We start from the raw sequence: 12,114 nt of genomic DNA, 5'->3' as shown, positions 1-12,114 counted from the left end.
AAAAAAAATCTTTTTTTGGATTAATTTCCAGGTTTTTATTGAAACATGTTTCGTTAGCATCTGGTTTAACTAAACTGATTATTAATTAAATTTAATTTTTATTTATTTAATTTATTTTGTCCATTTGTGTTTTAATGATTTGGCTTTTTTTTTTACTTGTTTTTGAAAAGTGTGTCATAAATAAATACATGTTAATTAATTGAGTCTCTAATGTGGTCGGATGTTAAGAATGATATGAAGGGATGAAAAATATTTCTGATTAAAACATCTAAAAGCACCAGTGAAGACTTTAATTTGGAGAAAACGCGTTTTGTAACATGAAGGAGACACTGTTCCTCCTTTAAACAACAAACCGACATCATCCATCAAATAAAATCATCCAAACTAAATAACAGTGAAGTGGCACGATGTTAACAGAGGTTTAGATTATTATCATCAACAAACAAAAACAGACAAACTTACAGCTAGAATTCAAGTAAAAAAAAAGAAAAAAGATTTTCAGGCAATGTTTGGGGGTAAAATCAAAGCTAGGGTTCAATCAGAAATAGAGCAAAAACATTCAAACAGCATTCCACTAAAATAAGTTTGCATCCCTTTTTTATTTTTGTGAAGGTGTGACGAACAAAGTGCTTCAAACTGGAGGAGGGTCAGGCTGGATTACTGAACGGTCGTCTTCTGACTGCTGGTTCACATCAGTTCATCTTTTTGGTGTTTTTGTTTCATATTAAGATGATTTTAGGAAGTCTTTGTGCAAAAGGAGGAATGAAAAAGAGATTTTTTGGCATTGCAGATCCAAGATGAAGTCATTCTAAAAATCACAGGCATCAGCGGTCAGTGTACTCTCCATTCACGGATTGAAGCGAGCTTCAACAATCTGAAGGAACTCTTTCTATTCCGTTTTTCATTAAAAACAAACAAAAGAAATAACCGGGTTTTTTGTTTCACAAAAATGGAAAAACAATCAATGTTCTAAAAATGGGACTGATTTTTTTCCAACTCTGGTTTTTTGTTTTCTTGTTTTTTAAAAAGTCTTAAAAATGAGGAAAAATGTGACCTAATGGGACAGATAAACATTTCAAATTAAAAGCCTCCATGTCAAAATAAAAGATTTATTGTTATCATTGTTAACACCCCATCATAATAGGCCTACACATACTTGTTCTAACCCAAGCAACAGTGTGTAAAATATCCATTTTTACAATGGTGGATAATAATGATAATAGTAATTTTCCAAGAAAAACCCTGGAAATTCTTATATTTAAAAAGTCATTTACTTCTGAGAATTTTTTTTGCTTTAAAAGTTGTAAACATAAATGAAGCAAAACTTAGAATGTCTGAGATTATGCAATTAAAGAAAACAAAACAAACAAACAAAAAAGAAACCACCATTTCCCTTTTGGTTTCTTGGACATTTTTGACTTCCCACTGTTGCAAAATTATGTTTCTAATGTTAAAATTCAATCATTTTTATACTTAGGAATTTTGAGCTTTTCATTGTAAATGTTGAACTTTTTAAACAGTAAAATTCTGAGTTTGTTTTCCTCCAAATATACCGCTTCATGATATCAATATAATATTTTCCCCTCAAAAGTTAAATTTTATTTTCCCCCAAAATGAACAGATTCTCCACTTTTTACCATTTAGGCTGGTTTTAACACGCATTTGTACATTAACCAGGATTTTACAAAATTAAACGCACATCTAATTTTCACGGTGTCAGAAAAAACATCCCATGCCCCCCTGAGATTTTAGGCAACCCCTAGGGAGACCTGAACCTCAGGTAGAGAACCATTGTGTTAAAGTATAAGAATAGGCCTATATCCTCTCTGTGATGTATTAAAATCATAAATGCACTGGTGAATTAATGATCTATATTATTAAAAAGTGTTTTTTTTTTGTTTGTTCGTACATACAAATAAAATTCCTTCAAACATTACAATCATGAATTTTATTTAACTCGTGATCAAAATGAATAAATCCCTCCAGCAGTCGGGGCTGATTTATTAATATCAATTTATTCTCCTCCTGATAATAATGTAGCCCATTGATTCACCAGTAGATTTGGCATCTGGATTATTATACATTTTATGATTCAAATAGGCTCTTTGTTAAACTAAAACACAATAGATGGCTTTGTAGGCTTTTACTTTGAAATGTTTACCTTTATGATTGGGTCACATGATGCCCCTTTCCTCAAGTCTTTCATTAAAAAAAGAAAAACAAAATACAAAAATGGAACCCAGATTTTTATGTTGGTTTTTGTTTTTCCGTTTTCATTAAAAAAAAAAAAAAAAAAAAAAAAAAAAAAAAACGGAAAAAAAGAGTTCCTCCAGATTTCTGAGGCTTGTTTCAATCAGAAAGTGGAACTGAATGTGCACTGACCGTCACTCCTCCTGAGCACTCATAGATATCTCACACTCTGCCTCCTTTATAAGATTAATGTTTGATGTTTAGAGGTGAACTTCTAACTGTGATTATCACATTATTATAATTCACTCTGCAGCCCTTTCTGAGTGTCTGCATCCTTTCCCACTTGCCTCTGCACCAACACAACAGAGCTGAAAAGAAACACGAGCATGTTTGGGCTTAAATCTCTCAGCTGAACTTGAACTTTTCACTGTTGCTCTTTTCTTTCAATTTAGCACCAAAAAGACTTCTCTCTGCCTTTATATATACCTATATACCTCTTCTGTTTTTCCTCTAAGGATGCTTTCTATCTGATATTCTTAAATCTGACATTCACAGGATTTCCGTTTTTGAGAAAAAGGGGAAAGTTTTAGACATCTTTAGAAATAAAAGTTAGTGACAGCTGAGTGCACGTCCTCGCAGGGATGCTACTTTTCTAAAAAGACACTTGAAGAAAGATTTATAAGGGTTTTAATGACCATTTTATTTTGCGGAAGGGAAGCCAGGGAGTGAAAAACCTCAAACCCTGAGGGACCTCAGACTTAAGCAGCAGCTCTGCTGTCACATGGTATAAACTTTCACCGTTAACCTGCACCATTCTGCATTTGTAACACTTTTAATAGCTGGTTTTCTTTGTTTAAGAGAGGGTGAGACCTCCACTGATGATTTAGGTCAGGTTTCTGCATGTCTGAAAATGAAATGACGGACCTTCAAATCTCTCAAGAGCTTCTTGTGGTTAGACTTTCGGAGACACGCATCGTTAAGAAGACATTAAGGTACTTTTGCAGCCACGACACATCTGGTCACATCTTTTATGATCAAAACAGGCTGAATTTAGCTCATTTCTACTGGAAATCACACAAAAAGTGATGTTTTCTCTCCTTGAAGCCTTATTTTCTCCTACTTTTGCAGGGATTCACTGACATCTAACCATAGGAATAAGCTTTAGCCATGAATAAAACGTGAAGTAATCCAACCCTGTCTGCACGGTTAGACACCGCTACAGATAAAAGAAACTGTAATGTAAGTCTGATGTTCCAGCTCCTTAAATATGACACTTTTCTCTACCTGTCTTCCTGTTTGTGTCTAATCAAAATGAAAGAAATAACTCTGTTGGCCCCAGAATTGTGTCTTTACTAAATAATTCCTACAACAGAAGCAGCTGCAGTGTATATCGCTGTTTTTGAGCTTTAACGTGTGCTTTCTACTCTACTTCAGACAAACATCTCATTTTTACAGAAGAGGATTAAGGAGAGGCAAATGAAGTTTTTCCCCTTAGACTGTTTTTACTCTTCAGTGACTTTTTGGTGTTTGTGTGACATCTAACAACGAGGGGAAGATGACATCTACATTTTTTATTAACTACTTCAGAGTGATTCTAATCTCTGTGCATGTCAGCTCACAACATCTCCATCTCCGTCGATCCTCCGTAGTTCGCCTCTCCGGTTTGGTTCGTGTCTCTCTGGTGACCTTCGTCTGTCTGGATCGTGGAGCTCGAGTCTCCGTCCTCACTCTCCGACTGAAAAGCCTCATTTTCAGCACCGGTCTGGTCTTCGGGTAGCTCCAACTTCCCGTTCAGACTCTGCCCGTAGGTGTCGGATGGCTCGGCGGGGTCGTGTGTGGCGGAGTGGTTGGTGGAGTTGTGGGTGGGGAAGGATTCAGGCGAGTGTGACGTAGCGTTGGAGGATGAGGAGGGCGAGGTCTCGCTGTAGGTAGAGTCAGAGGAGTGGCTTTCACCGTTGTCAGGCTGTTTTTTAGGTCTGTATGTCTGAACTGCAGCTGATTTAGGGGGGTGTTTGGGCCGAGGCTGCTCTGCTGGGTGGTCACCTGAGTCCAAGGTGTGCCAGCGACCAAGGTGACGCTCTCTCTGATGAGATCCTGCTGCCTGGTTCACAGATGGACTGCTGACCTCCACTGTCTCCCCTCGCCTCAGCCGCCTCCGGTCTGGATTCAACTGAAGAAGAATAAAAACATGATGAGGCACTGGATTACAAACTAAACGGTTAAAAATACAAGAACCAGAAGTCATAAAAAGACTGAACAGAGAGGATATAGGGGCAAAGGAGTAAAAGTAAGTCTGATTTAAAGACAGGCAGCATGGAGGCAGAGCCTTCCAGAGGTTTGGTCCAGTTACCAAAAAGGTTCAGTTGCACCTGAGCCTTTGACCTTAGGCTGGTCAGGAGTAGGGAAGGATTATATATCTCATGGGGCTTGGAAACGACTCAGAATCCCCCAAGAAGAGCTGGAAAAATGTGCAGTTGGAAAGAGGCATGTCTGGGGTGAGCTGGCCCTGGATAAGTAGACGAAAATGGACGGATGGAGACGAGCCACAATGTTCTGAACAAGCTGTAAATGATTAAAGGTCACATATTTTACCCTTTAAGACAAGTTTATATTGGTCTCAGGGGTCCTCAAAACATGTCTATGAAGTTTGTTGCTGAAAAAACATCCAGTATTGGATGTTTGCATGTCTAAAAACCCCTCTGTTTCAGCCCTGCTCAGAACAAGCTGTTTCTGTGTCAGTGGCTTTAAATGTTACTGATCTGTCAGACTCTGTCCCTGACTCTGCCTCTCTGAGGAAATGGATGTGGCGTAATGTATGTAACTCCCCTGATCCTCCTCACAGCTGATCAGGAGAAGAGGGCGGAACTTTCCTCCAAGCAGGGAGGGCCAACTGAACATGGGGGCAGGGCTAACTCCCTAAATGACATCATAAGGGGAAAACCAGAGAGTGGCTTGTTTTAGCACACATTTTCTGAAAGGTGGAGAAAGAGAGGGGGGTAGGAAATGGGTTTTGCTGATTCTTGGGGGGGGGGGCACATAGTTTTGTTAGAAAAGCCTGAAAATGTGTATTTTGCACAATGTGTGACCTTTAAGAGGCTTGACTAGCACCCAAACAAAGTGCATTATATTAATCAAGACGTGTGGGACAAAACCTAGAGTCCATCCGGACAAGATTCTGTCTGCTGAAACAGCATTTTGATCCACACTGTGGTGGTTGGTTTGACTTTGAGTTTTATTTTTTGTTAAGCTGAAATGAGCAGAACAAATCCTCTCTACAGTACCGCTAATTCAAATTTTTGCTTTACATATTACAAAACTGGACAGGAGCACATAAAGGAGAAGCTGTACTAAAAGTCTACCTGGTTTGTGTTTGTTGGACACTTCGGCAGAGGACCGGAGGAACCTTTCTTCATCTGCTGCATCCTGAATCACAGCAAACAGTTAATTCGATTAGCGTCACAGAATGTGCCATATTTATTTTTAGCATTTTATCTTGTTAAAGCTCGCTGAGAGGAAACCTGCTGATGGACTGAGCCAGCTTCTGTCTCCTGCCGTTGGCATGATCCTGCAGACGCAGACGCTGGACGAACGAATGAGCTGCAAGACAAAAAAGAAATAAATTAAGTTTAGATTTACTTCATTCCTATAAATAACACATGGATGGATAATTACCCAGAGCTCCTTTGGGCACAGAGAGCAGTTTGATTGGTTCAGCATCAGGAGAAAGTCCAGACGCTTTCTGCAGCGCTCTCAGGATCTCTGTGTTCTAGAAAATGAAAGTTCAAATTAAGTTTAGTTCTAGTTTTATCAGTGCCCATACCTCTTTATTAGCTATTTTCTGGCATACTTGAAACAAATTTAAAGGTCATTAAAAGCCTCTAAATATCTCTAACATTCAGGGGTATAGATGGCTTAAGTGGCGACCTGTGTGTGCAGATGGCCCAGATTCAAGTCTGGCCTGTGGCTTCTTTCCCACACATCTCTCCCCCACTCTTCATCCCCATTTCTGACTCTATCCATTGTCCTCCTCTCTAAATAAAGGCATGAAAAAGCCCAAAAATATATAAAAAAAAAGACTGACCTTTGCAGCACAGGGAATGAAATGGGCCTGTGCTGCATGGATACAACGGTTTTTGAAGAGATGTTTAGAACCGACTTTACCACTTTACTAGGCGACAAATACCCAGGTCTTTGGCTCAGTTGGGTTCACACTTGAACTGTACACAGGTCCAAATGAACTGTACCTAAGACCACACAGACCAAATGGAACTGGGTTATGGGATCTAGCACTCTCAGATCCAGGCCTGGGTCCCTGATGTGAAACCACCCTGATTATATGACTTGGTTTTAATGAAAAAATACATGCTACAAAAACGCGGCCCCCCCCCCCCCCCCCCCGATCCACATAAAGTGAACAAGTATCAATAATTTATTAAAGGGTTAATGCAAGTTTCAAATGTCAGAGCAATGTTTATTCACTACAACCTTGCCACCAAGTTCATAGGCGCAGTCCAGCGGCGTCCTCTGCCTCTTGTTTCTGATTCCAGGCGAGGCCCCGCCCCTCAGCAGCAGCTCAACCAGCGCCTGGTGTCCACCCCGGACTGCTTCATGGAGGGCTGTGTTCCCCTGAAGGTTCACCACGTTTACCAGGGCGTTACTCTGCAAAACAGGATGGATATGAGGCATTTTAGATTTAATGTAACATTCTGATGAACTCAACCACACCACAGGGGAAAAAAACCTCACTTTTTACTCTGACATGTTTGTCTTTGAGCTTCCTTTTTGTTTGGATAAACTTCCAGTCCAGGGCAACACTGGATGAGCTTTAAACAGTGTCACCACTCATCTGTAAACAGGGATATTTGTAAGCTCATTTATTTATGTTTGTGAAGATAAGCAGTGAGAGGAGCCAAAATACATTAGATGTGATTATTTCAAAGATCATTATGGACTGCTTCACATTTATTTAACATGTGTTTGGAGTATGTAAGAGAGTTTAGATCTGCAGAAAATCAAACATATGTGCAGCAGTCGTTTGTAACTTACACTTTAAATGCAGCATTGGTTTCTGAGGGCCACATATATTTATAATCAGCCAAACTGATACAAAGTCTGGGATAATTTCAATTTAACAACCAAGATAAAATAACAAAAAAGCCAACTTAAAGTTTTCATCAGTATTTTTCACACCAACGTTAATATTTCAAACTCAAATGCAAACAAAAATGCTTCATTTGATGAACTAAACACAGAATTCAAGGCCCATAAAAGCTACTTTTAATGCCAGAAACACAGTATTTACCACTTATTTTGAAACAAAGTTTGGCAGTTACATTCATGAAATAGCCAAATTATAATACAACAGATTAAGCAACATTTCATGAATAAAACAGAAAAATGTCAGAGGTCTAATCTGGGATTAAAATATGTAAATACCTGCATTAAAAGTAGTTACATGAATGGCAGCTTGCCTAAGCTTCACTAGCTTTAGCTAAAGCTAACATAGCTACATACCTACGTCAATACATAAGCCAGTGTAGCTAAGTTAGTTGAAACTAAAGCAAAGATAGCTACATTAACTATGTAATTAATGCTGCTGCATAATCCGGTGTAGCTAAGTTAGCAATGTGAGCTTCAACAAATGTAGCTAAAGATAATGTAGCTACATAGTGTACATAGCTGCTTTGCAAGCTTAGCTTTAGCCAAGTTTGTTATGCAGTTACATCAGCTACATAGCTTCGTTATCTATAGCAAAGTTAGCTTTAGCAGGTGTAGCAAAAGCTAACATAGCTGCGTAGATAATGCAGATACGCAGCTTATGAACCTGCTTGGAGCTTAGCTTTAGCTGCATTACCTCTCCTTTTAATATCTGGTGCGGAACCGGCAGGTGCCAGAGTATACTCCTGCTGCCAGTGTGGTAACCTGGCGCTTCCAAAAACTTTTTCTGTTGTGTTTTTGACTTCATCTGACACGTTTATTTCTCCTCTTTTGCAGTGTCGCCCTCTCCCTGCTTGTTCTTCTGCCTACAGCCAGTCAGCACAATCAACTTTGTTTTTTTAGAAAATAAACTGTTTTTTACCTGCTACCCTGTCTTGTGCTCTACTTAGAAAACCTGAGCTCCTCTTTATTTTTCAGACATTGCATTAAAGAAAATCTGTTTATTGTGAAACTGGTTCAGTAATGTGTCTACCTGTAGCAGGATGGTGGCTGTCTCCACGTTTCCACAGAGACAGGCGTGGATTAAAGGTGTGTTGCCGTAGTGATCCTTCTTGTTCAGTTTAGCGTTGCACTCAAGCAGAATCCTGACAACCTGAACACAACCAAAATACACATAATTAAAGAAAAACAGTACACAAAATAAACCAGGTATGCAGAGAAATCTTAGCGTGCACAGAGTCATAGTCAAAGGTTATCTCTGAAGGTTTGCCCCATCTACCACCGCATTTTCACAGCTTGTAACGGCTCACAAATCACTTTCAATGATCAAAAGTTTTCTGGCAATTCTCTTGAACCACAGTGAAAAATATGATGGGGATTTTTAGGGACTATTTTCTTTAGTGGATGAATCTGTATGTGATGAACTGGGGCAATCGAATGATGTCGGCTGGACTGAGTCCCAACAAACTGCACTGACTGTGTTTAATGTAATATAAAGAGGGTTTAAATATAAATAATGTATTTTAGTGAAGTGTTTTCTAGTTTTTTTGGCTAATATTTATTCCCTAGAGCAAAGAGAGAAAGATGTTTAGGGCTGTGAACATGCAGTACTTCTCAGCGGACAAATTCAGTTCTATTTGTAAGTTTATAAAAGAAACATGAAAAATGTAGCAGTTTATCTTTCTGTACTGCCGTCTTTCTGCAACAAGATGGTGCTAGTGAGGAGTGCAACAGTATGAACACAGACTTCCTTACTGCAGAGCCATGAGACTGTGTTTGACCCACTTCTACATTAACGGCCACTGTAAATTTTATTACAATGACTGCTGTGACACCACAGTGTGACATGCTTATTCCAAGTACATCCACTGGGGCGGATTTTGTTTCCACAGCATGCTGCATTTCATACAGAGCACCAGGCATACGCAAATCAGTGATGGCCGACCACTAAACAGATAATACCTTCATTATAAAACATATCAGAGCTTATCTGCAGCACTTTCGTTTCTAGTTTGCATCAGTGCCTTGTTCACTTCCTCCTACCTGAATGTGGCTGTTCTGCGTGGCGAGGTGAAGCGGTGTGGCACTCTGGTTGGTGCGTGCATTGACGTTGGCTCCATGTCGGATCAGCAGGCCAGTCAGACCAGCATGACCGTGAAGAGCGGCGACATGGAGCGGCGTGAAGCCGTCCACGTTAGAGCTGTTAACACTGAGAGCCCCGGCCTGCAGGACGCACAGCTGCAACACACAACCATGAAAACGATCAGATTAATCAGCTCACGTCATCAATTTCTGCTGCCTTTTTATGTTTTAGTGGTGGAAGTTTATAAAGTAGAACATAAAATTAAATGATCAGTCATTTCATTTATCCAGATTCAATGAAACATGGTGAAAACAGACAGAAAAACAAGCAAGAAGTGAAGTTTTGTCTCTCTGTTTTCTACTGTAGCGGCAGTCAGACCTGCTGAGTGGGAGCACAGTTTGGACACTGGCACAGTGGGTGGCAGAGCAGAACCTCAGACCGCAGCTCTCCTTCATCCTCCTCCTCCTCATCCATCCACTCCAACAGGTAACGCACCTGAGGAGAAACAGTAATAAAAATCAATACTTCAACAGGACCAGCTGTTTGGATCACAACTGCAGATAAGAGGTGGAGATAGGCATCCTGGTGCACCCAGTGAGTCCTCAGTTCTGCTGTCGAGAATGGCCTTAGTAAGAGAGGAGACCAAGAACCTGATGGTCCCTCTGACTGAGCTCCAGGGATTCTTGTTTGGAGATGGGACAAAGTTCTAGAAGTACAACCATCACAGCTGCCCTCCACTGATCTGGGCTTTGTGGCAGAGTGGCTAAAACACATGAATGCCTGCCTGGAGTTTGCAAAAAAGCCCCTGAAGGACTCTCAGAATGTGGGAAACCACACAATCTGGTCTGATGAAACAAAGATTGAACTGTTTGCTCAATGCCAAACATTATGTCTGGGATGACTGGGAGACTGTTCAGCAGTGAAGTACAGCGATATCCTCAATGAAAACCTGTCCCCCAGCACTCAAGACCTCAGACTGGGCAGAAGGTTCACCTTCAGTGACCCTGAAACCACAGCTAAACTGACCACAACTCTGAGACTGTCCTGGAGTAGACCATGTAAACACCTTTGATGCAGGTTTAAGCATCTATAACTTCTTATACAAAGTTTACTGTTCTGAAGGATTAAAAATGTGACATTTTCCTACCATCTCCACGTCACCATCAGCCACAGCACGTAGCAGCTTCTCCACCTGTCAACCAAGGAACACATTCATTACTGTGAATCCACAAAACAGCAGAAGATTACTGCAGATTAGCAAGCTTCTGCTGTGGCTTCAAAGCTCTAGAGAACCTACAACAGAGCTCGCTCAGCTCATGATCTACACTTTTTCTACACTGATTAGGAAGTAGGAAAGTATTAGGGGGTGATTATGAAGCGCTCACCTCTCTGTGTCGCACCCGCTCTGCCTCCGGTTTGACCTCGGAGCTCAGAGAGGAAGTGCTGGAGATGGAGGAGCGGCGGCTGCTGCAGTCGGAGGCTTGAGGGGAGCGAGAGGGAGACTGAGAGGAGGAGGAAAGAGAGAAATGCATCAAGTTTGGGTCTCAGACAAAGTTCAGGGTTGCCAAGATTTTAAACAAATCCACTACTGATTCTTAAAGTCTCATTTTACTCTAAAAACTCAGTGGACGAGTCAGGAGTCATCTGAACTTGTGTTATCAATCATGCATGTTTTTACTGTTCCCTTCCCAGCTCATGTTAAAATCTATGATCCACTTGTAATGACAGGAAGTCAGTTATCCATACTTTAAGACAGTAGAAACATCCAAAATGGCCCATACAATGCAAAATAATGTTTTTAATGCAATAAAAAGGATGCAATTAATTGCAATTAATTGCAGATGTTCTAAAATAATCAAGACTCAAATTCGAATCGTTTGACCTTGAAATATTTTTGCACAAATGCTGGATATGCAAAATCCACAATGAGCCAAATCCTGAAGAATAGTACAGAGGAATTTTTCTTCAGACATGAAAAACATGCAAATACCAACTGATTTATCCTCCATTTTTGTTTTTGAGTGCATGCACATTGCACAGTTTTAACAGGGATACTACAATATTTTTATTCAGATTCAGAGATCTTTATTCATCCCGAAGGGCAATTCAGTTTCAAAGTCTACCATGCCTTGTTAACATAACATATTTTCCCCTTTAAGACAAGTTTATATTGGTCTCAGAGGTCTCCTAAACATGCCTGTGAAGTTTGTTGCTGAAAAAGCACTCCAGTGTTGGATTTTTGCATGTCTTTAAGGAAAACAGCCTCTGTATGTTAAGTTTGCAGACATAATCACCAGGCTTCTAATGTTTCAGGCTTTTGTCTTCCCTGTAAAAGTCAGGAGAGTAAATCAGACTCACATCAAGTCCGCTACCACTGCGCTCGCGCCCGTTCTGAGTCGACCTCAACAACATGAGGATCTGCAAAGAGATGAAATCTTATTAAACATTGTTGAAAAGATGATTCTGTTCTAAATACTAAATCTTATCTGAGGTCAAGTTTTCAAAGATTTAAAGTAACCTGTGCCCCTATAGAGGCTAAACCTAATTTAATATTCATCCTCATATGTCAACTGTGAAGACAGATAGGCAACAAAAATCCTTCATTTCCTCATATCCTCCCATCGCTTACTAATAGAAAGCAGAGGAATAATCAGATCATCCTGTTTGAGGTGTGATGAATGAAG

At 40.1% G+C, this 12,114-nt stretch overlaps 1 protein-coding gene across 1 annotated transcript in view; it reads right to left on the bottom strand.

The window, feature by feature from the left end:
* Window positions 1-2,869: 2,869 nt before the first annotated feature.
* The window catches only part of ankrd27 (ankyrin repeat domain 27 (VPS9 domain)), a 37,547-nt gene continuing 28,302 nt past the window's right edge, over window positions 2,870-12,114 (bottom strand). Inside the window, exons 18-28 of the mRNA XM_041795553.1 lie at window positions 11,789-11,848; window positions 10,816-10,932; window positions 10,578-10,622; window positions 9,809-9,925; window positions 9,391-9,585; window positions 8,381-8,500; window positions 6,676-6,849; window positions 5,863-5,956; window positions 5,709-5,787; window positions 5,550-5,613; window positions 2,870-4,360 (exon numbers count right to left, since the gene is read on the bottom strand). Of these exons, the coding sequence (XP_041651487.1) occupies window positions 3,806-4,360; window positions 5,550-5,613; window positions 5,709-5,787; window positions 5,863-5,956; window positions 6,676-6,849; window positions 8,381-8,500; window positions 9,391-9,585; window positions 9,809-9,925; window positions 10,578-10,622; window positions 10,816-10,932; window positions 11,789-11,848 (1,620 nt within the window). The 3' untranslated portion in view covers window positions 2,870-3,805. The remainder of the gene's footprint in view (window positions 4,361-5,549; window positions 5,614-5,708; window positions 5,788-5,862; window positions 5,957-6,675; window positions 6,850-8,380; window positions 8,501-9,390; window positions 9,586-9,808; window positions 9,926-10,577; window positions 10,623-10,815; window positions 10,933-11,788; window positions 11,849-12,114) is intronic.

Source organism: Cheilinus undulatus, linkage group 9, assembly GCF_018320785.1.
Source record: "Cheilinus undulatus linkage group 9, ASM1832078v1, whole genome shotgun sequence".
Lineage (NCBI taxonomy): Eukaryota > Metazoa > Chordata > Actinopteri > Labriformes > Labridae > Cheilinus > Cheilinus undulatus.
This window is presented reverse-complemented; position numbering and strand designations above follow the sequence as displayed.